The sequence below is a fragment of the Panthera tigris genome, chromosome C2, assembly GCF_018350195.1.
Source record: "Panthera tigris isolate Pti1 chromosome C2, P.tigris_Pti1_mat1.1, whole genome shotgun sequence".
Classification (NCBI taxonomy): domain Eukaryota; kingdom Metazoa; phylum Chordata; class Mammalia; order Carnivora; family Felidae; genus Panthera; species Panthera tigris.
The window spans coordinates 113,693,113-113,720,866 of record NC_056668.1 but is presented as its reverse complement, the minus strand read 5'-3'; the positions used below and the strand labels follow the sequence as shown (position 1 = coordinate 113,720,866).

At 42.6% G+C, this 27,754-nt stretch overlaps 1 protein-coding gene across 1 annotated transcript; it reads left to right on the top strand.

Moving 5' to 3' along the window:
* Positions 1-26,999, top strand: TM4SF4 (transmembrane 4 L six family member 4). The gene is made up of 5 exons (XM_007086315.3): positions 1-471; positions 1,438-1,527; positions 12,925-13,061; positions 22,407-22,596; positions 26,408-26,999. Exons 1-5 carry the CDS (start codon positions 298-300, stop codon positions 26,423-26,425), a joined length of 609 nt encoding a protein of 202 aa, XP_007086377.1. The 5' UTR covers positions 1-297; the 3' UTR covers positions 26,426-26,999.
* Positions 27,000-27,754: the final 755 nt, after the last annotated feature.

Genomic DNA, 27,754 nt, shown 5'->3' with positions numbered 1-27,754 from the left:
TCTCCATGGCAAAATTATTGCTCTGCGCATAATCTCATTTATGGAGTGCAGGAAAAAAAAAAGGACTTCAGGTCAGGGAGAATATATAAATGTCCATCGTCATCAAGGGTGTGCTACATCTGAGAAGCAGAAGCAACTCCAAGGACACAGCTCACAGGCTGATTTGGCTCTCAGCTCCAAAACACGGATTGAACTGGGGACATTTACAAGGACGCTCTGGCTGATAACTTTGAAGAGACCCCGTGAAGGCAGCGCTGAAGAGCCTTGTATCGCAGACCTGTATTGTGCTTCCCCAATATGTGCACGGGGGGCTGCGCCAAGTGCCTGGGGGGCACCCTCATCCCCCTCGCCTTGTTTGGCTTCCTGGCTAACATCCTGTTATTCTTCCCTGGAGGAAAAGTGATAGACAATAACGACCACCTTTCTGAAGAGGTCTGGTTTTTCGGAGGAATATTAGGAAGCGGGGTCTTGGTGAGTAGGGAAGCCTTAAAATCCCCCCAGAGAGTTCTGTCGAATCCTTTTAAAATTGGGTACTTTTGAACAAGAAGATATTTCATTGCTAACAAACGCCCAAGCATTGCATGATGAAAAGTCAGTGTCTTAATGATTTCCCTTCTCCATTAGGACCTGACGAGAGCGTGTCCACTAAATTTAATAAGTAATGAGTTCCCAAGATTGGGCTGGCAGTTCTCATGGGTCAATCGAATTCCACGAACCAGACTGAGGGCTGCCAAATTTCTATATTTAAAAAAAATTTTTTTTTCAATGTTTATTTAGTTTTGAGAGACAGAAACAGAGCACGAGTGGGGGAGGGGCAGAGAGAGAGGGAGACAGAGAATCTGAAGCAGGCTCCAGGCTCTGAGCTGTCAGCACAGAGCCAGGCGCAGGGCTCAAACTCACGAACCGCGAGATCATGACCTGAGCCGCCCAGGCTGATTTCTATATGCTAACAAGATAGCGCTGGGGGTTGTAGACACACACTTTCTGTCAAACTGATTGACTGAAAACCACCAAAAGAAGCAGGTGTTGGTGGATTCCTCTTCCACTCATTCACTAATGATACATTTACCCCTTGTTTCCAGTAGAGGATGGGAACCTCCAATTTAGAAAGAGAGAGACAGACTAGACTCACTTTTCATAACGACTGCAGACAAGTTTCTTATCGCTATCCTAACCTACCATGTAAATGGAAACTCAGGGCGTCAGGTCCTGAAGTCTTGCCTCACTGAAGCTGCAGTTAGGCCTCATGGAAACTAGACACTCAGTAATACTCAGTTAATACTCCATCTACTGCACCAGCCATGCTCTGTAAGTTCTTGCCATACCCTTTTAGTCCCTGAGTCCCGCATCACGGACATAGCTCCACTCACAGCCAGGCAGGCACAGGCTCCCATTTCTCGTGTCAGACCCAGTCTGAGGTGCTTCTCTTGCTGACAGATGATTTTCCCTGCGCTGGTGTTCTTGGGCCTGAAGAACAATGACTGCTGTGGATGCTGCGGCAACGAGAGCTGTGGGAAGCGCTTCGCGGTAAGTTAACCCAGAAGGCGGCTGCCAGAATGAGTCCACGGTGCACTGTCTTCTTGTGCTTGGCATGGTGGGGATGGGGATGAATCACCAGCCCCAGGCAGGACTCTGGAGGCAGCTGGCACATACCTAAATAGGGATTTCTTGCTGGTGCAAAATAACAATAATAATGCAATTTTAAACACTAAAAAGCCCCGATACTTATAGGATACGAGTATCATTTTAGATTTTGTAAAGAGGCAGGGATGTCACAGCTAGATAACTGGAGTGGGGCCATATAAAGAATGCAGGTGCCTGGGTGGCTCAGTCAGTTGGGTATCTGACTCTTGGTTTCGGCTCAGGTCATGATCTCACAGTTCATGGGATCAAGCCCTGAGACAGGCTCCATGCTGACAATGTGGAGAGTGCTTGGGATTCTTTCTCTCCCTCTCTCTGCACTCCCCCCCAAAATAAATGAATAGACTTATAAAAAAAAAAAAAAAAAAGAATGGCAGGCATGGAAGGCAGGAATGGGGGCTGTAAGTCTCCCCTCTGCCACTGAGAGGCCTGAGACCGTGGGCAAGTCTTTTCCCTTCTCTGGCCTGCGTTGTCTCATCTGTAAAGGGAGTTGGGGCAGCATAAGGGCTGATAACAGCCCCTCCCCAACAGCCCTCTAAATTCCCCATCTACACTGCTGCCAGTTTCACTGCCTCAGTGCCCAGTACTTCCCCACTTCCACCCAGACGTTGTTGACTCAGGACTTCTGTTTCCTTTCTTGTTTCGTGCAGTCAAGCATCTTTCAGTAGGTGAGCTACAGAGATTAGGCATCACCACTCCAGCCTGGGAAGTGGGGTTGGGTCCCATCCCTGCACCTGGACGAGTCACTGTACTGCCCTCTGCCTCCCTTTGCTCATCTGTACAATGAAGATGTTGAACTAGATCAGAGTTTCCCAAGTATGGGACAGGCTCTGCTGGCAGTCAGGTGGGCTGTATCTTTCAATAGCATAGAAAGTTATTCCCTTGTCAATTCTCCTTCAGTCCTTTTGATTTTATCAAGAGAATATTCAATTTTGATTGGAAAGAGGTCTTTGCCATCCCAAACCCTCATAATCCCCCTTTTTAACAAAGGGAGAACAAACGGGCGCCTGGGTGGCTTAGTCAGTTAAGCGTCTGACTCTTGACTTCGGCTCAGGTCACGATCTCACAGTTCGTGATATCTAGCCCCACGTCAGGCTCTGTGCTGACAGTGCAGAGCCTGCTTGAGATTCTCTCTCTGCCCCTCCCCCACTCTCTCTCATGCACACTTCCTCTTTCTCTCAAGATAAACAAATAAACTTTAAAAAGCAAAAAACAAAGGGGGAATAAGTTTCAGGCTCCAGGAGCACAAGCAACAAGAACTAAAAGTTCGAAACTACTGCACTGTCTTTGCTAATGTTTCTAGCTCTTCACTCCTAGTGGTGATATAAATGAATGCAACAGAGAGTTGTCTTAAAGAAAAATATTAAGAGCACGGGTACACTGATATGGCAAAAACAAAGAAGGTCAAACTGGAATTACTGTCTGGCTGATGAGTCAGGACGGTTCCTGCCCTCGTTGTCCCCCTGAAGTTCAACTGTCCTTCTAACAGGCTCATGAACCCCAAATGATGAATTACTCAAGCTTAACTTAACTTCTTAAAGGAAAAGGTATAGCCATCTGTTCCCAAATAGAATCTTTTCTAACATTTCTTCCCCATTATTATTTGCTCTTTTATTTAATCAAAAAATATTCACTGAGCACATATGAAGGGCTGAGGCTGGTATACTGTGCATACAGTTACGGTTTTCTGCGTGCAAAGATCATTCAAAGAGAATGTTCTTACCTTCTAAACACCATCATGAGTCCCAAGTAAGCACGGATCATTTTTTTTGGCATTGATTATTATAACATTTAAAATCATCATTTACAAAGAGATGTAAAAATTAACCATGATTTATTTGATATAGTTGTATAACATGTGTTTTACACATGTATGTTTTTATATAATTAATTATAAGGGAAATGAAGAATTATGTAACTCATTTGCCCTTTGAATGTAATCCTGTTATACCTTGTGGATTTTTGGAGAATAAGCTGAAGATGAGAATTTGAAAAAGAACTGGCAATTAAGAAACTGGATGAAAATTAAAAAAGAGTCATTGCTTAGAAACCTAACAGCTCATTCTCTGGTATTGAGTAGAAGGCTGAAGATTACCCAGTATCAAAACAAGGGTTTTGTTTGTTTACTTTTTGTTTTTAGGTTTATATATAACCACAGTGAAAAGTGAAATAATATTCAAAGTATTGTGCGAACATTGTTTTTTAAATAGACTTAAGCGAAGTCCAAAAGAAAGGGAGAAAAGTTATACTTTTACAAGCACAGTTGCATTAATAAAACCTGAAACGTTTGGTCTGCCCAATTCAGGTTGTCTGTCTGAGCTCCCCAACCGACTCCCCCACCCACGAAGGATCTGCCCTTGGTGTGGGTTGAGGATGACTCCTCCAAATGACTGGCCGATAGTCCACAAGGGCAGTGCCCAGCAAAGGACCAGCTCTGCCAGACTGTCAACCAAGACAACCCACCACAGCCACCTTGGACCAGGGATGCAGGGACAGCCACCCTCTAGGTGGCCAGCAAAATTCCTTTCCTTTTCTTTTTTTTTTCTTTTGTTTTGGTTCTTAATCAGTTGCCAGCTTTTGAAAATAGAGATACTACGGAAGTATTTAGATATCCTACTTCTTTTTCAAAAAAATAAAAAGATGAATGAACCTGATACTTGTGGGCCTGCATTTTGACACAATGATGGCCTACAGTGGGCATGGCGGAGTGTTTCCTATAGGGTCCTCCAAGGGTTCTTGAGTTCATGCCTCTGTTTCAGAGCTCTGTTTCCTTCATGTTCTCAGGCTCTGGAGCACCAAGCAACAATCATTTTTAAAGAAAGGAATCTAAAACATTTTGTCAGACAAAAAGAAAAAGGCTGCAGCATACTTGGATTAGTACTGTAATGCTGAAGATTCAAATTATTTTTCCAAAGGCTCACAGCATTCCCCGCCAGACGTTTAAGGGACACTAGGCTTCTGCGGAACACTGTTTAAGAAATCCAGCTAGGTATAGGGGCGCCTGGGTGGCTCAGTCGGTTAAGCGTCTGACTTCGGCTCAGGTCATGATCTCGCGGTCCGTGGGTTCGAACCCCGCGTCGGGCTAGGTGCTGACAGCTCAGAGCCTGGAGACTGTTTCAGATTCTGTGTCTCCCTCTTTCCCTGACCCTCCCCTGTTCATGCTCTCTCTCTGTCTCAAAAATAAATGTTAAAAAAAAAAAATAAGAAATCCAGCTAGGTACAAAGTCCTATGAGATGGAAACAAATTAGGCCAAGGGCTATGGGGCTAAATCCTGTCGCTGTTTCCACAGTCTTGCTCTCATTTGTTTCCTGGCCTCTCTGTCCTCTCTTCCTTGCTAAAGTCTTTCTGGAATACTTTTCAGAAGTCACTGCATCATTCTCTTCCCCTTCCCTGGCTGTAAAACCAGGATAATCAATAGATAGTAGAAGCAGGATATGGTGGTTGTAGAGATAAAGCAAGACAATGAGCTGGAAAAAATCTTGAGATCACCTAACCAATATTTCATGGTGAAACTAGAAAATGGAGGCCAGCTCTCCTCTGAGGCCGAGCAAACTTGAAGCCCAGACTTGGGGGCTGCACTCTTTTAAATAAATTAAGCTGTGGCTTAATTCAATCGGCTAAGCCTCTGACTTTGGCTTGGGTCATGATCTCATAGTTCGTGAGTTCAAGCTCCTTTTTGGGCTCTGTGCTGACAGCTCAGAGCCTGGAGCCTGCTTCGGATTCTGTGTCTCCCTCTCTCTCTACCCCTCCCCCCCCACTTGCACTCTGTATCTTTGTCTTTCAAGAATAAATAAATATTAAAAAAAATTTTTTTTAATAAATTAAGTTGAGAAAAGTGAGCCCTAGGGCAAAAACTATGAGAGGAAGGTGGCTTCTGAGGTGGGCTCTGAAAACCCAGATGGGGGATTTACTTTTGGGTCTCCACCCCCTTCCTCCCCTACAAGAGGTTCTCAGTGGCCTCCCAGCACTTTATCTGTGGCTGGTCAGGGTCTCCGGCACACTAATCCTTTAAAAAAAAAAAAAAAAAAAAAAGATCTCTCAGAGTCCCTAGGATCTCTTTTAATTTTATCCACTCATTCATGTTAAGTCTGTGCTTTAATAACAGCCTTTTGGGTATGCCTGGGTGGCTCAGTCGGTTAAGCGTCCGACTTCGGCTCAGGTCATGATCTCGAGGTCGGTGAGTTCGAGCCCCTCGTCGGGCTCTGTGCTGACAGCTCAGAGCCTGGAGCCTGTTTCAGATTCTGTGTCTCCCTCTCTCTCTGACCCTCCCCCATTCATGCTCTGTCTCTCTCTGTCTCAAAAATAAATAAATGTTAAAAAAAAAAAAAGATAACAGCCTTTTGAAGACCTTGGCCTTGACTCAAAGGAGTATCTAATAATGGGACTGAAGGGTAGATTGATAAAGGAGATATTAGGGGCAGGCCAACATTTCGGCATCCTCAACGCATATCAGGTAGATAAAGGCCCACCCCACCCACAGGCAGGGCCAGATGGTTGACTGACATGTCTCCAAGGAGGATCTTGATCACTTCTGAAATTAGTCGATTCAATGTGGAGTCAGCACTTCTGCAGTGCCTGGCTCACCAGTGCCCCCTAGGGACACCTCTTGTGTGAGCACTTCTGAAGGGAACATTTCCTGAGGCCAAAAGCACTGACTCTTTTACCTCTGCATTCCTTGGTGTGACAGCCAGTGTGAGGGGAATTTAAGAAAGACAGTTCTTTTGGGGCGACTGGGTGGCTCAGTCCGTTGACCAGCCAACTTCGGCTCAGGTCATGATTTCACAGCTCATGGGTTCAAACCCCGCGTCGGGCTCTGTACTGACCGGTCAGAGCCTGGAGCCTGCTTCCGATTCTGTGTCTCCCTCTCTCTTTGCCCTTTCCCCACTCACGCTCTGTCTCTCTCTCTCTCTCAAAAATAAATAAACATTTAAAAAATTGTAAAAAAAGACAGTTCTTTTGAAATAATAGATCATCTTGAAAGAAGAAATAAAATATGAAGAATATCTTGAAAGAAGAAATAAAAAACTAAATGTTTTTTATGCTTCAAAATCCTCTGCTGTGAAAGAGATAATGCACACATGTCCCTTCGTAAGAACGCTACAAGGATGGGGGAAGATGTTGCAAGCATCTGTGTGCCCAGGAGGGGAGAGGAGCAGCAGGTGGCTGGGTAGGGAGGACACAAATGGTTGTTGAATGAGTGAAGCAAATGAATGCTCAGGAGGGATTTCAGGTGATTTCTATACTTTATCGGATTCAATTCTCACACTAACTCTTTGAGTTTGGCATTAAACCCCCTGTTTTATAACTAAGGAAACAGAGGTGCGTTCAAGTTAAGTTTCTGTTCATCACACTCCACCCCACCAGCCCTCCCCCACTTCCCAAGTGTGACGAAGCAGAAAACACAGAACGTTAACATCCTAAAGGGGAAAAAATGCATCAGGTCATCTCTATATATCTCAGAATAATTGTTAAGGAGGAACCTTCACGCCCATCAGTGATGTTTTGGCAACACGTTGCTACTACTCAAGTCTCTAAACGCTATGTCCCCAAGCCACCCATTTTCCTCTTCCCTTCCCAGGCCCCAGTGGTTCCTCCATCAGGTTCAGCCAACCTAGGTACACAACTGGCCAAGAACACACCATGGGCAGCAGCAGAGCTGGGGTCCAATCCCATGTCCTCTGCCTCCAGAGCCTGCCGGAGAGGAAGGTTTTAAAGCTGACAGATGGTGAATTCGAGGGCATTTCATCATAGGGCATGTTTATCTTCTTTTTCAAGGGAAGTGTTTACAGCATATACTTAAACACATTTCTTTAACAATGTGAACAGAACGTGCGTTCTGAGAGTTGGCCTGTTATTTTTCTGCCGAGCGTGATGCTCTCGGTATTTGTGGAAAGTAAAGTGTGTCAGGATATGATAATAAAAACATTACAATATAATAATGACATTTATCAAGTGCTTATTAATGGCATAGGAAATAATCCAAAACTCAGAAGTAGGCAAAAGAGGGGCGCCTGGGTGGCTCAGTCGATTGACCATCCAACTTTGGCTCAGGTCATGATCTCACAGTTCCTGAATTCGAGCCCCGTGTCAGGCTATGTGCTGACAGCTCAGAGCCTGGAGCCTGCTTCGGATTCTGTGTCTCCCTCTCTCTCTGTGCCCCTCCCACACTTATGCTCCCACGCGCTCTCTCTCTCTCTCTCTCTCCCTCTGTCAAAAAATAAATAAATAAACTTTAAAAAAAGAGAAGTAGGACAAAAAAGATTTCTAGGTATCCTATCAGTGAAGTACTGGGCATTATCTAATAGCCTACCCCACTTGGAGGTTATCTGATCCTGTGGAGATGTGTACTTTTGATTTCCTATTTCCTATCAATTAGCCTATCTTTCATAATGATCTCCCTGAGCAGGTACTTATTTTTGAGCCTTATCTTATGAAAGAGGAAATGGAGGTCTTAGAAAGACTAACTTCCCAAGGTCATAAAGGAGAGAACCAAGACTCAGACCCAAATCAATATGTCTGTAACCCACACCTTTGACCACTGCACAGTGGTGCCTCTCTTTACTATTTATTCATTTTGACTAGGGAAAGCATCAGCATAGTACAAAACCTACAAAGGGAGTCTCACATTCCTGACTCAAAAGTCTGGCAACTCCTCTCTTTAGAGGTTACCTCTGTTCCCAATTTTGTGTCTCCTTCCATAGATATTTCCAGGCCTTTTGCCTATTTTTTTTTTAAATGTTTATTTATTTATTTTGAGTGAAAGAGAGAGACCACACGTGCGTGAGCAGGTGGGGGCAAGAGAGGGAGAGAGAGAATCCCAGGCAGGCTCCAAACTTAGCACAGAGCCAAACACAGGGCTGGGCTAGATCTTGCGACCATGAGATCATGACCTGAGCTCAGATCAAAGATCAAGAGTCCAACCAACATTTAACCAACTGAGCCACCCAAGTACCCCCACCGTGCCTGTTTACTTTAACAACAATTTAGAATGTCTACCCTCGTGTATTCAACTTGAGCTTAATAACTTTTCTTTTAATCTGAAAAATTTTTTACCATGAAACCCATGATATAGTTATCTTTAACATAACTAAAAGTTAGTGGTATTAAGACTGATAATATCTCTGAGTAGTGAGTTTGATAATTTTTTAAAGACTTCTGAATGCGAAATTACTTAAAGCAAAGGGACATAAAGTATACCCTGCTTTGGGGCACCTGGGTGGCTAAGTCAGTTAAGCATCCGACTCCTGATTTCAGCTCAGGTCATGATCTCACAGTTCGTGAGTTCAAGCCTCGAATTGGACTCTGTGTTGATGGTGCAGGAGCCTGCTTGGAATTCTCTCTCTCCCTCTCTGCCCCTCCCCCACTCATGCTCGCTCTCTGTCTCTCCCTCTCCCTCAAAATAAACAGACTTCAAAATTTTTTTATTTTTTTTTTTAAGTTAAAAAAAAGTATACCTTGCTTCATATGGTTCATCCGATTTGGAAAAGTGATGAAAAATCAGTTTGGGTTGTTTCTTTATTTTAACGGGAAGTGTTTCAAATTTGGATACAAAATCAGACCATGCCACCAGTAGATTTCTGAGGTTGTAACCTGATGCTGCATTTTCTTCAGATAGTTTTATCAAGAAGTAAAATATTATTGATTCAGTTGGGAGTCACTGTGCTCCTCTCTTCTATCATATTTCCCTCCTCCCTAAGAGTACCCATAATCATAAATTCAGTGCACACTATATCCATACGTCTTTTAAACTTTTGCTACCAAAGATCAATTTTTCAAATATTCTAGACTATACTGTCCAATATAGGACAGCCATTGTTCACATGAGGTTATTGAGCAGTGGAATGTGGCTGATCTAAATTAAGGTGTAGCATACGTATAAAATACACACCAGATTTCACAGAATTACTACAAAAACTGTAAAGTATCTCATTAGTAATTTTCATATTGATTATATGTTGAAATAATAGTTTTTGAATATGTTGAGTTAAAGAGAACATATTATTAACATTATTCTCACTGGTGGTTTTTTGGTTTGTCTTGGTTTGTTTTTGTTTTTAGTTTTTAAATGGTAGTTACTGGAAAGTGTTAAATTACATATGTGGCTCTCATTACAATTCACTGGACAGTACTGGTATAGAGGTGCTTACGATGGAGACTGCTTGCAAAGAGAAATACCATCTAACTGATATTTTTTACTAACCTGGTTTTTCATTACTCAGACTTGCCTAACATGAAGAACGTGTGCATTTGTACTCACTTTCTGCATCTTTAAATATTTGCCTGCTAAAATGTTCCAGGAGTGCTATCTAAAATCCTTTACTCAGCTCACACAGCAGGAATAGCGAGTCAGACTTCTCCTCTCACTACTCATCAGCAGATGTTGAAACCCTGGGTTGTTTTAGTTCAACCCTGGATTAAATGAGATAAGGCATCTAAGGTTCTCACTGAATGGAGCTATTTTTATTCGCTAAAAGGCGAGATGATTGCATTAAATGGTTTTTGGGATCTTTTGTACAAAAATTAATTATAAGCGTATTTAACCATTGATTTAGTGGAAATCCTGGCTTTTGAAGACTTTTAACCAGTTTTAAGATACCTTTAAGAGACCTTTTCTTCACAGAATCTGCTTTTCATTGAGACAACCCAATCCATCACAAAGAACTGCACTGTCAACAAATGTTTTCAGACCATTCAGAGCCTCACTCTGAAATGAAAAAAGGTAACATGAGAAGAAACTGCCCTGAGCATAAGTTTTTAATTGCTGTACTAGAATGTTCTGGCCATTCCTAGAGTTACATCAGCTGTGTCTAACTGACCAGCAATTTTGTTGGAACATGGTGGTGGTCCAGAGACAGAGAACTAGGCAGATAAACTGTCACTAAGAATTGAAGCAGCATTTTCCAAAAGGTGTTCTTATAAGAACTCATGGAAAAAAAGTTATAGGTTCCAATGAGACCAGGAAACTCTGCAAATCACCATATACACCCAAATATAAGGCTAAACTGCATATCAAACCATCTTTTATTTTCCCATAAAGAAGTTTTTTAAAAAGCTCTTTGAGGGGTGCCTGGGTGGCTCAGTTGGTTGAGTATCTGACTTCAGCTCAGGTCATGATCACACAGTTCGTGGGTTCAAGCCCTGCTGACAGCTCGCCTGGAGCCTGCTTCAGATTCTGTGTCCCCCTCTCTCTGTTTCTCTCCCGCTCAGGCTCTCTCTCTCTCTCTCTCTAAGTAAATAAACATTTTAAAAAAAATTTTAAGCTCTTTGACTGACATTAATATACAAACGTTGAATGATGGGCACATACTTTAATCACATTCTATAAAATTTTAATACATTGATTTTGAAATAAGTCTTTCCCCCACTCATTTATTTTTAAACGTATTATTGCTTTTTTGACACCAGGTCTTTGCTACTACTAAAGATACCTTTTGAGCCATCAAGAGTTTCCCACAGCACATCTTCCCTTCCATTTAAGTTTGGATACAACATTTTTGTAGCCATGTATGATGCTGGTCAGGGGAAATTTCACTCAGTCACCAATAGCAATTCACATCAGACAAAGACAGTACTTGAACACCTCTCTTTCAGGTGTATGTTAACGATCCCCACAACTGTCAACACTACGTATGCTCATTTAGAATGCCCTTTAAAAGGTTTGTTAACTGTAACATTCAGAACTAGAAATTGCGAGGCCAACTTTCCTAGAATAATTAATACATCAGTGTTCAGAAAAAAAATTGTTTTTCTCTCCCCCAGAAAAAAATTTTTATACAATTCTCTCAGCTAACATTACTTGGGTTGTTTCTCACCAATGTCTTCCCCCATGCGGTACTTGGTTGTTCAAAATAAAGTATTTGAGAAAGTGCCCTATTGTCTGATAGACAAAATAAGGACTCAACTCTGAGGCAATTTCCTCACTTATCAGTGATAACTTGGGAGCTAATAATTTTGCTTATATTCCAGCATACATAGTATATCCCCTTCTTGGAGGTTCACTGACTTCAGCGTATCACAAAGATTTTTAGAAGTAAAACAGGAGTGAAGCCTATTTAACTTCATATAATCCAAAAATCTCCAAAATTGTTCACCTAGATATCCTTTGGAAAAGAGATGGCCTGTTCTAACTTGATAAACTGAACAAAATTTTCATTTACTTCTTACCTAGATTATGTTCAGTAATGTTACTAATGGTGAGAATGGATTTTGGCTACCCTAGACACAAAACTCAAAGGGAAAATGTCACATAATGAGTAACATGAAACCATAGTCTTTGAAAACATCCAACAAGTAGTTATTTGGTGCCTTTGAAAAGGTGGGAAGAAGAAAAACCAAATACATGATGGCCAGGGTAAAGCAATGAAGATAAAGCAATATCTTCAAATAACTCATTGTCCATGACGGCAAGGAGCTTATGTTCCGGTTGGGGAAGACGGACATAAAAAGCTATGCATAAATGTCTTGTGGGCACTGTGCCATGAGAGAAGTTTATATAGTCCAGGGTACTGGGGTAAGAGATGAAAGAGAGGATGGTTAGTTTGACATAGGAAGTCAGATAAGACTTTATAAGGCACATGGGGCAGAGGTCAGTCTTGGATAGTTGCACCAAAAATACATTCACATATGATATGAAAACAAATACCAGCTAAAGTGGAACTCCATTATTACATAGATTCCAATTGTCCAGGCACTATCAGGTCCTCTCCACACCCAAACCCATCCCTGCCCCGCCCCCTGGCCAACTATATTCTGTGATAAGATTGTTAGTAATACACAGAAGGGAGAAGGGGAGTACCTGACATTTAACTTAAGTTGTCATGTCTACCTTTCACAACAGACCTTGTAGGCAGGCCTTATCATGCCCATTTCATGCCAACTAGGCACTCCAGACCAGAAGACTTTTAAGATCACTTCCAATTCTAAGATTCTTTGATTCTGTAATAGACAGCCTTTCATATTAGTCCTGAGAAAGAGAAAGATCAGGAGGAGATTCTATTCTTAACAAGGTTAAAAACCATGGTTCAAAGGTATCAACCATAACTAGCACTTCAATCATCAATGAATAGGTAAAGAAAGATATGGGAATGGGGGGAAGAAGGGGAAAAAAGATACCAAAATTCATTCTAGGAGACACCACAGTTCCCACCTACTGTGAAGACTGGCTCTTACCCCGTAACTTCCCTGGAGACACTATGCTCAACGACAGACTGGTTGGTTAGGTGTGCTGGGGGTAACCTCTGGAACACCTTAAGAACCCGCCTATCTCTCTCCTTCTCTTTCAGATGTTCACCTCCACAATATTTGCTGTGATTGGATTCTTGGGTGCTGGATACTCATTTGTCATCTCAGCCATCTCAATCAACAGGGGTCCTAAATGTCTCATGGACAATAGCACGTGGGGCTATCCCTTCCACGATGGGTAAGGTGCACCCTGTGATGTCCACGTGTCCCCACAAGGCAGGTAAATGGCCCAAGGGAGACCCTGCATAGGTCCTGTCACCTTCATTTGACTAGTGTCAGGCATGTTGCTCCTCTGAAGCAGAGCTGGAGAGGGGGTGGAGTGAACTTGCCCAAGATCTCACTCTAATTGCTCTTTCTTTTTTTTTTAATGTTTATTTATTTTTGAGAGACAGAGAGGGACAGAGTGTGAGAAGGGAAGAGGCAAAGAGAGAGACACAGAATCAGAAGCAGGCTCTAGGCTCTGAGCTGTTAGCACAGAGCCCGATGCGGGGCTCGAACCCACGAACCATGAGATCATGACCTGAGCCAAAGTTGGACGCTTAACCAGTTGAGCCACCCAGGGGCCCTTTTAATTGCTCTTTTGACAGACACCAGGAGAAATAACCAAGAGGGGGTGCTTCAGCTGGCCTGAGAGAAGGAGATTTGCAGTGTCATTACTGACACCCCGACATTTATGAGCAGCGACATGAGGCAACTAATAATATTAATTAACAGAAAGTGGTGGCTCCCATTGAAAATCTTATCATAGAAAACGAGAATGATTACTCACTAACAGGGCTCAAAGGCTCCCTAGATCGTCTATGAGTAGACTATCTTTTCAGGCGCAAATTTATGGAAAATGACATTGAGAATATTGTAGATTCTTCACGAGACTTAATAGAACTGGTTAAAATAACACTGCATGTTGTCATGGAACTCTGTAGCTGATAAAGAACGTCCCCCCCCCCCACAACAAATTTATAATTTAATCCCCACAACAACCGCAAGCGGTAGTTATACCCTGCCAAGGCAGGCTTAATAATTTTGGCTTGCTCAAAGTCGCACAGCTGGTTAAGGGCAGAGGCAGGGCTCAAACTCCTACCTTCCAACTTTTGAGTTCTAGTATCTTTAAAAAAAAAAAAAAAATTCTTTAAAGTTTGTTTATTTTTGAGGGAGATAGAACGTAATCTGGAGAGGGGCAAACACAGAATCTAAAGCTGGTTCCAGGCTCCACAGAGCCCAATGTGGGCTCGAACTCACGAATCGTGAGATCATGACCTGAGCTGAAGTCAGACACTTAACCGGCTAAGCCACCCAGGCGCCCTTGAGTTCTAGTGTCTTTAGACTACACACCCTTTTGCCCATAGACTATACCGTGCACCACAGTAGAGAGTAGCCATATGTAGCTGTTCAAACTTAAATTCATTCAAATGAAATAAAGTTAAAATTCCTCAATCACACTATCAGTATTTCAAGTATCAGCAGCCACATGTGTCTAGTTGCAACTGCATTGACCCTCACCGATACAGGACATTACCACTGTCACAGACGGTCTATGAGACAGTGCTGCACCAGCCTCTGACCTCCAGGAGGGCTTGGACCATTTCTGCTTTGTTCATTACCACCTGGCACAGTGACTGACACATCTAGGTGGTCAGGAAATGTGGTTGTGAGGTGCCCCTACAATGGACGATGGGACCGTGCCTAAAGAAATCTGTAGGACAACAATTTATTAACTCTACATGTTCATTTACAACGAGAGTCTAAAGAACTTCAAAAGCAGGCTTTAGATGAGGAGACAGAGGGTACTGGTTCTGTTATGATACAGCTCACAAGAGTTTTGTGTAAAGTATCATCCCTCCTTCTAAAGTTAAACAGGAGGGGGCGCCTGGGCGGCTCAGTCGGTTAAGTGTCCGACTTCGGCTCAGGTCGTGATCTCGCGGTCCGTGGGTTCGAGCCCCGCGTCAGGCTCTGTGCTGACAGCTAGGAGCCTGGAGCCTGTTTCTGCTTCTGTGTCTCCCTCCCTCTCTGACCCTCCCCCATTCATGCTCTGTCTCTGTCTCAAAAATAAATAAACATTAAAAAAACTTTTAAAAAAATAAAGTTAAACAGGAGTACAGGCCTCTAAACATCACATGCAGGGATTCCCAAAGGCAATGGTTGTACTGTGCCCCCTTACCTTGCAGAGGACTGCTGGGGCCCCGCTGCCGTGGGGTTAGCCTACGCATAGAAATCAGACACCAGATCCATTTCCTGAGGTTCTTCCCCTGAGAGTTTATGAAACTACAGATTATGTCTCCTTCTAAGGACCCTTCTCCTATTATTTCCATCAACAACAGAAGCGCAGTATTAAACACGCTTTTGTATTTACTGTTATGTGAATGATACTACCCTTGACGAACTCAAAATCAATTAGAATGAATCTATGTCCAAAACAAAGGACGGAGAAAGGAAACACACTTGCCCAGTAACGCCCGAAGGCAGTACAATAGCATTAGACCCTAACACCCTCCCTGGCACACCCGCTCCCTGCTTGGGATGGAATGGGATCCATGCCCAAGGTCAGGAGAGTGACAGCTGGTCTGTGGGCCACTACAGGAAATGCCAGCGTGGGGGAAGGACAGGAAACAACTTTTCAAAGTCCTCTGTCCTTCTGGTGAAGCAAGTTTTCATGCACATCATAGCCCTTTACTGCACATTACTCCGTGATAGATGCTTTCACAAATGGTACCGGATCTTCTCACAACAACTAACCCATTCATTAACTTGTATCAGATCAGAGAGGTTTAACAGTACAAACAGAGCAGAATAAACTTTGCAGGCAAGCAGGCACATTTCAGAATTCTCCACCCTCCTCTGTTCATGGTAAGGCTTTGATGATTCTTTGACAGGAGAGAGGTTTGAGTGCCACCATATCTGCATAGTGGCTTCAAACTATCATGGGATCAAATATCGCCGTGTAGGGGTTTATTACAAAACCATGTAGCCTACGCTTTCCAGGTGATCGACAGGCTATTTAAGAGTGATTTTGACTATTTGTGGTTTGGTTTGGTTTTTTTCTCCTCACGCCCTGACTTTGGAATTTAATCCCACAGAAGGTGCAAGTCCTCTCTCTGTACAAGGCGTGAAATATGCCAAGATTGGCACAGGATAAGGCTCTCAGGAGGGGGGGATCTAGGTGGAATGTGTCACATGGCATCCTCTCTGCCACCTGGCAGTCTCCTGTCAGCATTCCATTGTTTCCTACATCCTGTGTCCTATCTTCTCAGGCAAGAACTCACATTCCTTTATGACCTTATCTCCCACAGCAGCTCCAACCCTTCCCTCGGACTGCAGGGGCTCAGCTTGAATTTTTATAACAGTAATCGAACCTCGGTGGCTTGGTGTTTTTTCCGTTAACAAAGTGCTTTCACCCACATGTTTCATTTAATCCTGACAGAAAACTTGTGGGATTATTAACTCTCCTTCAGAGGGAAGATAGCTGAGGCCCAGAGAGGACAAGTGACTTGCCCAAAGAAATGAAATGGTCTTTCATTTTCTTTCTTTCTTTCCTTCTTTCTTTCTTTCTTTCCTTCTTTCTTTCTTTCTTTCTTTCCTTCTTTCTTTCTTTCTTTCTTTCTTTCTTTCTTTCTTTCTTTGCTTTTCTTTCTTTCTTTCTTTCTTTCTTTCTGTTTCTTTCTTTTCTTTTTCTTTCTTTCTTTTCTTTCTTTTCCTTCCTTCCTTCCTTCCTTCCTTCCTTCCTTCCGTTTATTTATTTTGAGAGAGAGAGAACCAGCAGGGGAAGGGCAGAGAGAGAGGGAGACAGAGGATCCAAAGTGGGCTCTGTGCTGACAGCCGAGAACCCAATGCAGGGCTCAAACTCACGAACTGAGAGATCATGACCTGGGCCAAAGATGGACACTCAACCGACTGAGCCACCCAGGCACCCCATAAATGCTGTTTCCTAATGACTGAAGCTCAGATCCAATTTTTCTGAGTCTAAGTCACAATGGCTTTTCTAGAACATAAGTGATATTGATTTGCACTCTCTACTTTTTGTGTCGATTATAGATTCCGTGTAGCATAGCTCAGGGTCTCTGCTTCCGTGGACTCTTCTTATCCACGGGATTCCAGTGCATAAACACTGACGTGGTTGTTATAGCTACAAATCTAACACATGCACAGATACTAGTGAGGAGCAAGTATTAATCACTTGTATGAGCCTGAAGATAAGGACCTAGGACAGTTGTCACTCTTTCCTTATTACCAAATGGCAGTGGCAGCCACGACCACTGCTTCTTTTCTTTTTTCTTTTCTTTTCTTTTTCTTTTCTCTTTTCTTTTCTTTCTCCCTTCCTTTTTCTTTCTTTCTTTCTTTCTTTCTTTCTTTCTTTCTTTCTTTCTTTCTTTCTTTCTCATTCCTTCTTTTTTATTTCTTTCCTTTCTTTCCCCTCTCCCCCCGCCTCTCTCTTTCTCTTTCTTTTCCCTTCCTCCTACTATTCCTCCTCCTCCTTCTCCTTCTCAGTGTTTAGGGGCTAAATGTTTTTGCACACATTATCTCACTTAATCTTCTTAATAAAACTGAGAATTCTTATCCCTGCAGTAGAAAAATGAAATTCAGAAAGATTAATTGGCCCAGGGCTCCACAGCTAGTAATTAGCAGAAGGAGCATTTGAAAAAGCAAACACACACTTGGCCAGTACCCTACTTTGTGCTGAAGCCTGTCCCAAACATGAAGCAGACAAGGATGGATGTGGCCCCTGCCCCAGCGAGCGCAGGGCTAGTTAGAGCGACAACACAGGTCACACCCTCACAATGCAGAAAGGGACGAAATGGAGGAGTGCAAGGGAAACTTCTCTGAGGACGTGACATGGGCTGGTTTGGGGACATGAGCAAAGGTGTGCCTTCCAGATAGGGAGGAGAAGCACATTTCAGGCAGAGAGAAGAGGAGGACTTGAGACAACCATGAAAAGGCCCAACATGCTCAGAGAATGTCTGTTCACTGCAAGCCTGAAGCTCGGGGTGAATGGGGGGGAGAGGAACAGAAGGGGACACCACCTGGGGACGTGGTTGACAGGCAGGCCAGAACTTTGGGACCTCAGGGACCAGCAGAGGACTTCAAGCAGGACATGCCACCGCCACCTGGGATTTCTAGGACGATTGTGATGTCAGTGATGTGGAGGATGAAGACATGCTCGGTAAGAAGAGACAAAAGTCGGAGATTGGAGTAATAATCCTGATAAGGTTATCACCAGCAAGGCAGTGGAATTTGGCTCCAAAGGACACAGATTTCAGAGATCTGAGATGGAATCATCAGGATTAGGTGTGAGGAAATAGGAGGCAGGTTATTGAGTTGGACTCCAAGATTTCCAGCTTGGGGCACAAAATTCAGGGCTACTCAATGCCATAGGACATAGCCTGGGTTGGGTTTGTTTGTTTGTTTGTTTGTTTTTCCCTCAGAAATGTTTGTTGGCAATCTTGTTAAAAGAGCAAAGACAGTTAACTTTCTCTGTCATGAGAACCATACTAAAGAGGCCTCCTAGAAGGAAAAAGAAACCTAGGACATTTTGAGATACACCCTCTTGCCTTCCTTTGAAGTAGGACCTCCTCCCATCCAAGGTCTTCCTTTCTAAGACAATTGGCTACCTCTACCTTGACCCTGAGCTGCTGAAAGGGAAGCAGCTGGCACAAGGCATGGGGACAGCCACAGAAGGGAGAACCAGAGGAAAGGCCAAGGACGATAGCAGTGGGGGAGGGACAAGGGACCGGGCCAAGCACAGCACTCCCCCGTCTGGCTGTAACCCTGCCTGCTCCCTGGGGAAGGTGAGGTGTGGCGAGCTCTTTCACACCAAAACACAGAAGTGAGTACAATAAATGTTCTGCCTGGACTTTCAGTTTAGACCACCTGCATTTGTACTTCAGAGATTGCTCATCAGCAAGGAACCCCGTAAGCTGCTCTTGAACACATTCCCTAGAGCCGAAAGCCTCACTGACAGGGGGATGCGGGCTTGCCCCCCGGGCTTTCCAGCTTTCAGGAAGCACGAAACACTCATGGATGTCAAGCAGCTTCGCTCTTCGCCTGACTGGACTTAGGGACCAGTCACACCCCTGCCACATACCAGTGGGGTCATCTTGGGCAGTGCATTGACCTCTCAGCTCTTCCCCTGTCAGATGGGGTAACAGCATGCTCTACGTCACAGATTCAGGCAAGAATGAAAGAACGCGATGCACAGAAAGCCTTTGGCACAATTACTGCCACATGCTGTTTGCTAAACGTTCAGCCTTATTATTCATTTTTGTGAATGTAACTCATTACCGTGAACAGATTATGCATTAGAGCTTTCTGAAACGTTATGCTTTCATAATGATTTTGTGATTTAATTCCTATCTTTTCATCCAGTCACATGAAGGCTCAAAGAGACTATTCCCTTTATCATGGTACAGGTAAACCTTAATTGACAAGCTATTATAAATATGTTGTATAAATCAAATGTAATAAATAAGTCATATTTCAAATATACCGAAGGGATATAATCACTCAACATAGGGAGTTCGTGTAATGATTAAGAACATTAGCTGCAGAGTCAGACAGACCGAAGACCACATCCAGGCACTTCCGTTCACTCGCCTCAACCTCTTAATCTGTGTGTATATGTTCGTTCGTTCCGTGAGTGTTTTGTGGAGGCTATACTCTATGCAAGGCCTCGTTCAAGTAAAAGAACACCTCCTTGTGGGATTCAGAAAGATGATGTAAAGCACGTGGGCAGGACCAGCACGTGACAGTTGCCGTTATTTATCGATCACTCCCTGTGCTGGAACTGGGGACGGTGTTAGGAGACACGGTCTCTGTCCACATGGGCATACAGCCCTGAAAAGAAAAACAGGAAAATGGACAGACGGTGATAGCACAGGGTCCTAGGTGCTCTTCCAGAGGAAACACAGAAAGCTGGGAGGCACAGAAGGGCTACCAAGGTCAGCTGAGGGCAGGAGGAGGATCGGGGAGTTTGTCCCAGGGGATGTGACCCCAGAACAAGCCAGGCAGAGTGGGCCAGGCAAAGCATTCGGGAGCCCCTCTTCTTTCCGTCAGCTGCCTCTGTTGCTTTCAAGAGGTGAGTCTCATGAAACCCATGGCTTTCTATACGGATATGGCGGGATTACTACAGCTCAGATGGAAATACCCTTCACAATAATGGGATGCTTTAAAACTCCAGTCAAGTGGATTTAAACTGCCTCAGCTCTCCTTGCTTCACAGAATGTGGAAACATGATTTTCTCCACAAAAAATTAGGGCCCACTGTCTCGTGGGGTTGGGGAGTTGGCCACAACAATCATTGCCAACATCTCGGGGAGCCTCAGGCCCTGAGAATCTGGGAGGAGAGAAGAAGGGTCTGGAATGCGTATTTATGGTGGTTTGTGGGGGATGAGGTGGGTGGAACTGAGAGGATTTTTTTCTCCAGGTGCCCAAACTCCACCCTTACTTCCAAGGCTCCCCCGTGAGCATTGCACCAATTTCGCCACCAGGAGGTGCTGTCATCCCATCTCTGCACAAACTCTTGTAGAGGGGAAAAAACTCAGGATTGCCAATTGCTTCATCTTAGAATCCTTTCTTTATAAAATGTGCCTGGAAAATATTGTGTCTTCACGACTTTCTATAGTCAAGTTTGAAAACTGTAAAGATAGACAGGACTACATCGAAAAATGCGGAACAGAAAGTTGAGTGTTTACAAGTAATTAATAAAAGGAAGTTTTCCACAATGGTACATAACATACAGTACATGATCTTTGTGAATCTTCACAATTGTGAGGTTGTTCTCAGCCCATTTTATAGATGAAGAACTGATGCTATGGGGGTGGGGGGAAGTAACTTGTATGAGGAATACACAGATAGTAAGATGAATGCTTGGATTCAAACCCAGGTTCAACTCAATCCAAAATACCAGGCTCTTTCCTTTAAACCACACTGCTCAGGTTAAGTAAAATAATAAAAATACTAGCATTTACTGAGCACTTACTATATGTTAGGCACTGTCCTAAGCACGTCACTAGTGTTAGTTCAGGTAATTGTCACAACAACCCTACAATGTAATGATATTATTCCCACTTTACAGATAAGTACACAAGTCACACAGTTAATGAGCAGCTATGGAAAAGTGAATCAATGCTCCAAACAATGCAGTGTTTTACTTTTAAATCAAGAGCAAAATGCTCCTTCTTTCCTTTATTCCTTGTGCTCTATTAAACTCCAGGGTATCTGCCATCATTCCAAAGATTTTTGAAAATCTTAATATGGAATGTATTTAAAATGAGCACTGATGCACTGGAGAATTTGTCAGAAACAGGAGGTAGATGTTAATTTAGTAGCCAGAAGGAGTTTCCCATGGAGTCCTTGAAAGGATAGAGGATACATAAAGGCAGAGGTAGAGACCAATTTGTGGCCCTAAGAATGTGAGAAAAAATTATAGTAATCCACAGCATTTATCCACTTTTACTCTTGTTTTTGTCTGAAAGACAATAGGTTTCCCGTTTCTCCTTCAAGACACAATGCCCTTTATATTGTAGTAAACTCCTAATATATATATTTTTATAAAATATTGCAGTTTCTCCTGTTTCAAAATTTTATAAACTATGTATTAAGGCAGCAGATTATTTCTTCCTTTTAATTAATTAAATCTTTTTGCATGCGGAATCCCTACATGTTAACAAAAATACAGTTGAGCAAAATTCGCAATTTGGCTAGAATTAGGCCTTCAAACATTAAGCTCTTCCCTTTAAGTGTCCCTTTGACATGACTGTACTTCACAAGGCCACTAGACTTGACAGATAATTTTCTCAAAAGCCCAAATGGTCCCTAACAACAACTGGCAGGATAATGGCCATGAACATTTGTAAGAGTCTACTCCCAGGGTATCTTCATTTTCCCAGTCCCCTCATAGATACTGGATTTACCCATCCTTTTGGTCCCCTCACAAAAATCACTCTGTCACTTAGTACCTATGCAACCTAGGGGTAAGCCACTTAACCTCTCTGTGCCTCAATGTCCTTATTTGTGAAATGGAAGGTTCCTCATTAGGTTTCTATGAGAAGGTTCTCATAAGGCTTCTATGCGGAAAAAAATGAGTTGATATGTGTACAAAATTTAGAGCAGAGTCTGGCACATAGTATATACTTAATAAAAATGTTAGGTGTTGTTTTTAAAATTATTATTATGGGATAGGTTTCCTTTTTTTTTTCTTTTTTCTCTTTTTAAATTTAATAGAGATAGAGTGTGTGTGTGAATGGGGGAGAGGGGCAGAGGGAGAGAGAGAATCATAAGCAGGCTCCACGCTCAGCTCAGAGCCCAATGTGGGGCTTGATCCAACAACCCTGGGATCATGACCTGAGCCAAATCAAGAATCAGATGCTCAACCAACTGAGCCACCCAGGTGCTCCATTATGGGACATTTCTCTTATGGAGCTTATGTTTGGGATGGAAAGTATTGCAAAAGAAAAATCATTATGGTGTCTTTGTAGCCCAACGTATTGCATATGTTTTACAAATGTCTCCTTTCTCCTCCATATTTTGGACAGGGATTACCTCAATGATGAGGCGTTATGGAGCAAGTGCCGGCAGCCTGCCGATGTGGTTCCCTGGCATCTGACCCTCTTCTCCATCCTGCTGGTCATAGGTGGAGTCCAGATGCTTCTCTGTGCCATCCAGGTGGTCAACGGCCTCCTGGGGACCCTGTGCGGAGACTGCCAGTGTTGCAGCTGTTGTGGGGTGAGTTGAGGTCCTGGTCCTTTCTCCTTGGCATGCTCAGGAGGCCAGGGTAGGCCACCAGCACTAATGGGGAGAGGGTGGAGACAGCAGTAGCTGCAGAAAACCAGGCTGGAAAGGCCAGGCAGCCCTCTCTACCAGCTCAGGGGAGTGGTAACACTGTGTGGCTGACCCAGGCTGACGTGGACCAAAATTCTCAGTCTCAGACCCAGTTGACCACAATCCTGGAGGCAGAGGACTCTAAATACATGTAGAAGTTTACAATAATGTTTATTATTATTTATACGAAGACCCCCAGGAAGTGGGCATTTGTCATACACATGTATTGTCAATAACATGTCATGGTCTGGCCCAAAACGTTCTCACTATTCCCTAAATAGATCTAGACAGTGGATGGAAGTTGCCAAGAAATACATGGAACACATGTCAGGGCATTTTCTTTTCCCCAGAAAAGAACAGAACATACCAATGCAAAACCTAACACTGGATGAGATTTCTGATATAGAAGAGAGAAGTGGTTCTCACGCAGGGCGGGAAAAAAAGGAAATCACTGAGGATTTAGTCTCCAAGTATGATTATAAATTATCAACAATATAAAAAGTAAAAATAAACGTATGGCCTGCAAGACTGTGATTATTTCAACTAGTGACCAAACCAGATCAGGCAATTGTTCAAACACACACAGAATTATTTAAAAACACAAACTGACATATGAGGAAAAATTAAACAGAACTTGAGAGTCCCATAATTGAGGAACTATGTAAATAAATATAAACTGTGACCTATCTATTTAATACAATATTATGTCCAAATTTTATTTTATTCTTTTTTTTAAAGTGTATTTATTTATTTCAAGAGAGAGACAGAACATGCATGTGGGGGAGGGGCAAAGAGAGAGGGAGAGGGAGAATCCCCAGCCAGCTCCACACTGTCAGAACAGAGCCCCATGCGGGGCTCAAACTCACAGACTGTGAGATCATGACCTGAACCGCAAACAAGAGTCTGACGCTTAACTGACTAAGCCAGCCAGGCGCCCCAGTTATGCCCAAATTTTAAATGTTTCCAATAATTTTCTTTAAATTTCTAACAAGCATTATACGTACACAGGTCAAAAATTAAGTCTGTGTGTCAGAAACATACAGCGGTATTCAGTTGGAAAGCCTGCCCTGTCTTCTACCTACCCAGTTCCTCTCGGTCTCTACCTGATTTCTTCTATATCCTCTCAGAGTTTCTTCGTTATTGTTTTTATTCACCCTCCCTGAAAAAGATTTTTAAAACTGTAATAATACTGAAAATGCTTATGAGATAGTGTTATTTAAAAAGAGCAAGATACAGAGGCACCTGGCTGGTTTGGAAGGGCATGTGACTCTTGATCTTAAAGAATTGTGGGTTCAAGCCCCACACTGGGTATAGAGATTACTTAAAACTAAAATCTTTAAAAAAAATAAAAATAAAAAAAGCTAGATAAAAAAAAGTATACAAATAAACAACCATGTAAATAAGAAAAAAACACTATGAATTGAAAAGAAACCTAGAGGAAATCCAACCCAAATATTAAATGATGGGTAAGAAGGAAATAACTTATTTCCTTCCTTCTAGCTTATATTATTCAAAAAAAGGTTTAACAATCATAAATTTTAAAATATACAAAATATAAATAAAAAGGTCCCCAAAATTAACTGTAAAATGCATGTATTACAAATAAATTTCACTGAGTATTGGGTCTTTTGTTCTGTAAATTTTCAGTTCTATCATGTTGTATTTAAATTTTTTGGTCTTTAAACACAAATGAGAAGAAAAGAAAACTACCAGTGAGTAATCCATCAAAATTATTTTTATGATAGAAGTTAAGACTATTGAGCATCTAAATCTTATGGGTCATCCAAAATGAATTCATGCTTGCTAAATCATCTCATTTCAAACACTTTCATTATTTCCTTTTCTGACACAGAAGTGAATCATATATTTAATTAGGAAGCAAATTTTCATTGCAAGATTTATTAGAAATATAGCTGCCCTTTAAATAGAAAATAGTTTATTAAATTTGAGGATTATCTATAAATTTAAAAAATATGTCCATAGGTGCCAGTACATTGACTTTTTTCAATGAGTGTCATCTGTACAAACACTATATTTTAACAATTTTAACAAGTAAATCACTTGATAGTCAAAAGACAGTAGATGGACTCCATAGCTGTCAGTGCATGTGAATCGGAGAATCAGAAGGTGAATATACACCTCCTGAATACGCCTCCCTCCCTCCCTCCCTTCCTTCTTTCTCCCTCCCTCCCTTCCTTCCTTCCTTCCTTCCTCCCTTCCTCTATTCCTTCTTCCTTCCTTCCTTCCCTCTTCCTTCCTTCTTTCCTTCCTTCCTTCCTCCCTCCCTTCCTCTATTCCTTCTTCCTTCCTTCCTTCTTTCTCCCTTCCTTCTTTCCTTCCTTCCTTCCTTCCTCCCTTCCTTCCCTTCCCTTCCTTCTTCTCCAACTTTTTATTTGAAAAACTTCAACTGTACATAAAATTTAAAGGGACAGTAAAATGAACACCTGTATAATTTCACCTAGATCCACAAACTGTTCATATTTGCTTGCTCTCTCTTTCTGAACCACTGGAAAGTCATTTGCAGGCATGAAGAACCTTCACTACCAGATATTTCAGTGCACACGAGAGCTGCATTTTTTAACGATCAGTCTGCTGAGGATTCCTTTCTTGCTGGCAGCTTGCCTCTCGTACAGCTGGTCAGCATCCCCTGCAGCGTCCCACTGTGGGGGGACTTGGGCTCACGGCCTAGTTCCACAACCTCCTAGCTGAGTGACCCCAGCAAGCTTCCTAACTTCTCAAGTCTTAGTTACCCCAACTGCCTCTTGCCGAGCTTTTACGGAAAGCGTGCAGATCCATCCGTTCAAGCAGAAAGTATTTATTGAGAGATTTCTGAGCCTGGCACAGTCCTTAAATGAGGTAATAGATGGAAACGTGCCTTAAATACAAGCTATGAGATCGGGGTTGAATGCCAGCTGCACAGTCTTGGCAAAGTCAGCTGCACGCAACTGTTTCTTTGTCTGCAAAATGCGGTTTTTAAACCTATTTCCTAAGGTTGCTGAGTCTAACACAGGGTGATAAATATGCATCGACATCAACGGCCAGAAGGCTCAGGCCATTGTACTGATTGTTCTTTACTAAGGTATGAAAATTGGTGAGGCAGTGCAGCTTCAAGGAAAGGGGCACAGTCTCTGGGATCAACCTGCCTGGGTTCAAATCCAGGCTCCTCTATTTCTTTGTTGTGGCTTTGGATACTCACTGAAGCTCTCTGCACCTCTTATCAAAAAAATTTTTTTAAACAATGCAGGGGAGCCTGGGTGGCTCAGTCAGTTGAGCGTCCAACTTCGGCTCAGGTCATGATCTCACGGTTCGTGGGTTCCAGCCCCACGTCGGGCTCTGTGCTGACAGCTTGGAGCCTGGAGCCTGCTTCGGATTCTGTGTCTCCCTCTCTCTCTGCCCCTCCCCCGCTCATGCTCTCTCTCTCTCTCTCTCTCTCTCTCTCTCTCTCTCTCTGTCTCAAAAATAAACAAACATTTTCAAAAATAATAATAAATGGTACAAAATAAATTGAAGCCTCATCTCTTATAACTTAAAAACAGGTAAGTGACAGATTAAAGCTCTGAAACAGAAAAGTATTGAAAATATTCAATAGGTAACTAATACCGGGTAGGAATAATCAGGACGAAGGTGGGGGGGGGTGGTGGGGAGGGGAGGAGAGAAGAAAGCAAAAACAAAACAAAAAAAGAATGATGTCATAATTAACTTTTCTACCTTCTAGGGAGATGGACCAGTTTAAATCTCCTTGGTGAGCTGTTCTAACTCGACGGCAGTTGGGACGTTACACTAAACTCATTCTTCTTTCTGGGGTTGGCACTCCCCATCTGCTTCCCTGACAAAGTTTAGGGACAGCGGAACTATCCTTTCCACTTTCCAAGACAGCTTAGCTCACGGCTTAGCTCAACTTAGATGTTTATGCTACTTTCAAATAAAAGATAGTTTGGCCACTTCAGTGAGGTTTCCAAATCTTTCAAATTAGCTTCCTTTTAGAATTGAAGAAGAGGTTCAAAGCAAATTTTTCATGATTTTTCTTTTCTAGTGAAAGATATGTAAAGTCACATGTACTGCCACACTGCTTCTTTGTATATAGAGCTGTTTATATCTCTGGAAGTTTTACATAATTCATAGGAGAGGAGCCCATTAAAAATGAGAAACTAAGACCAGTTTTTGTTTTCAAGATTTATGAGGAAAACAGAATGACTGATGTATTCTAAATAATTTTATTTAGTGTCTTTTTGGCTAACATATTTGAATCACCTGTGTCTAGTCTTTGATTTTTCTTATGTATATTAAATTAAATCATAATTCAGAGGTAATATAATAAAGATTGTGTGTGTTTGGGAAGGAGGGGGAAAGACTGAATGAATACTACACTTTCTTCATCTTTTCTGCAAATGGCTTCTTTTGATCCAACAAAAACAATGTTTTAGAAAAGTTGACTTGGGTAATAATTTTGTCAGCATATGACCAGGATGAAGGTAATAGGTATTATTAATTCTATGTGTTATATTACGAGATTAACTTTGGTTTTATGAATCAGGCACCATCAGTCAAATCCATTCTGTTGATCTGATCTCCACCACACCAGCTTGGGAATCCTGGGAAAGTTATTTCTTAAGTCTCAGTTTCCCCAGCTGCAAAAGCACTGCTGAAAGGCAACCAACCATCCAAGAAATTTGGAAGCTCCCCCAGGGTGAAACAGGGAGGCCTGTGGGATTGTCAACATGACTGATGTACAGTAAAAAGCGTCTCAGAAGAGGTACAAGCCAGAGTCTCACTTCTGTACCTGCCAGGCTCTTAGACTACACTATGTAGGGTAGGCACACTGAACCTAGGTTTGCCACAGTCATCAGTAAAGCAATTAACAATTGCCCACTCAGCGTTGGCCATAGGGCACTGGAGACATGGAGTTTACACACTCTGATTTTGCCCTCGCTACAGTGAGAACTCTGAGATCAGAGACCACATCTTGTGCTATTTAATAGGCAGAAGGAAGAAAGGCGAGCAGATAGGCACTTAAGATCCTACACCGAGGGTGCCTGGGTGGCTCAGCTGGGTAAGCGTCTGA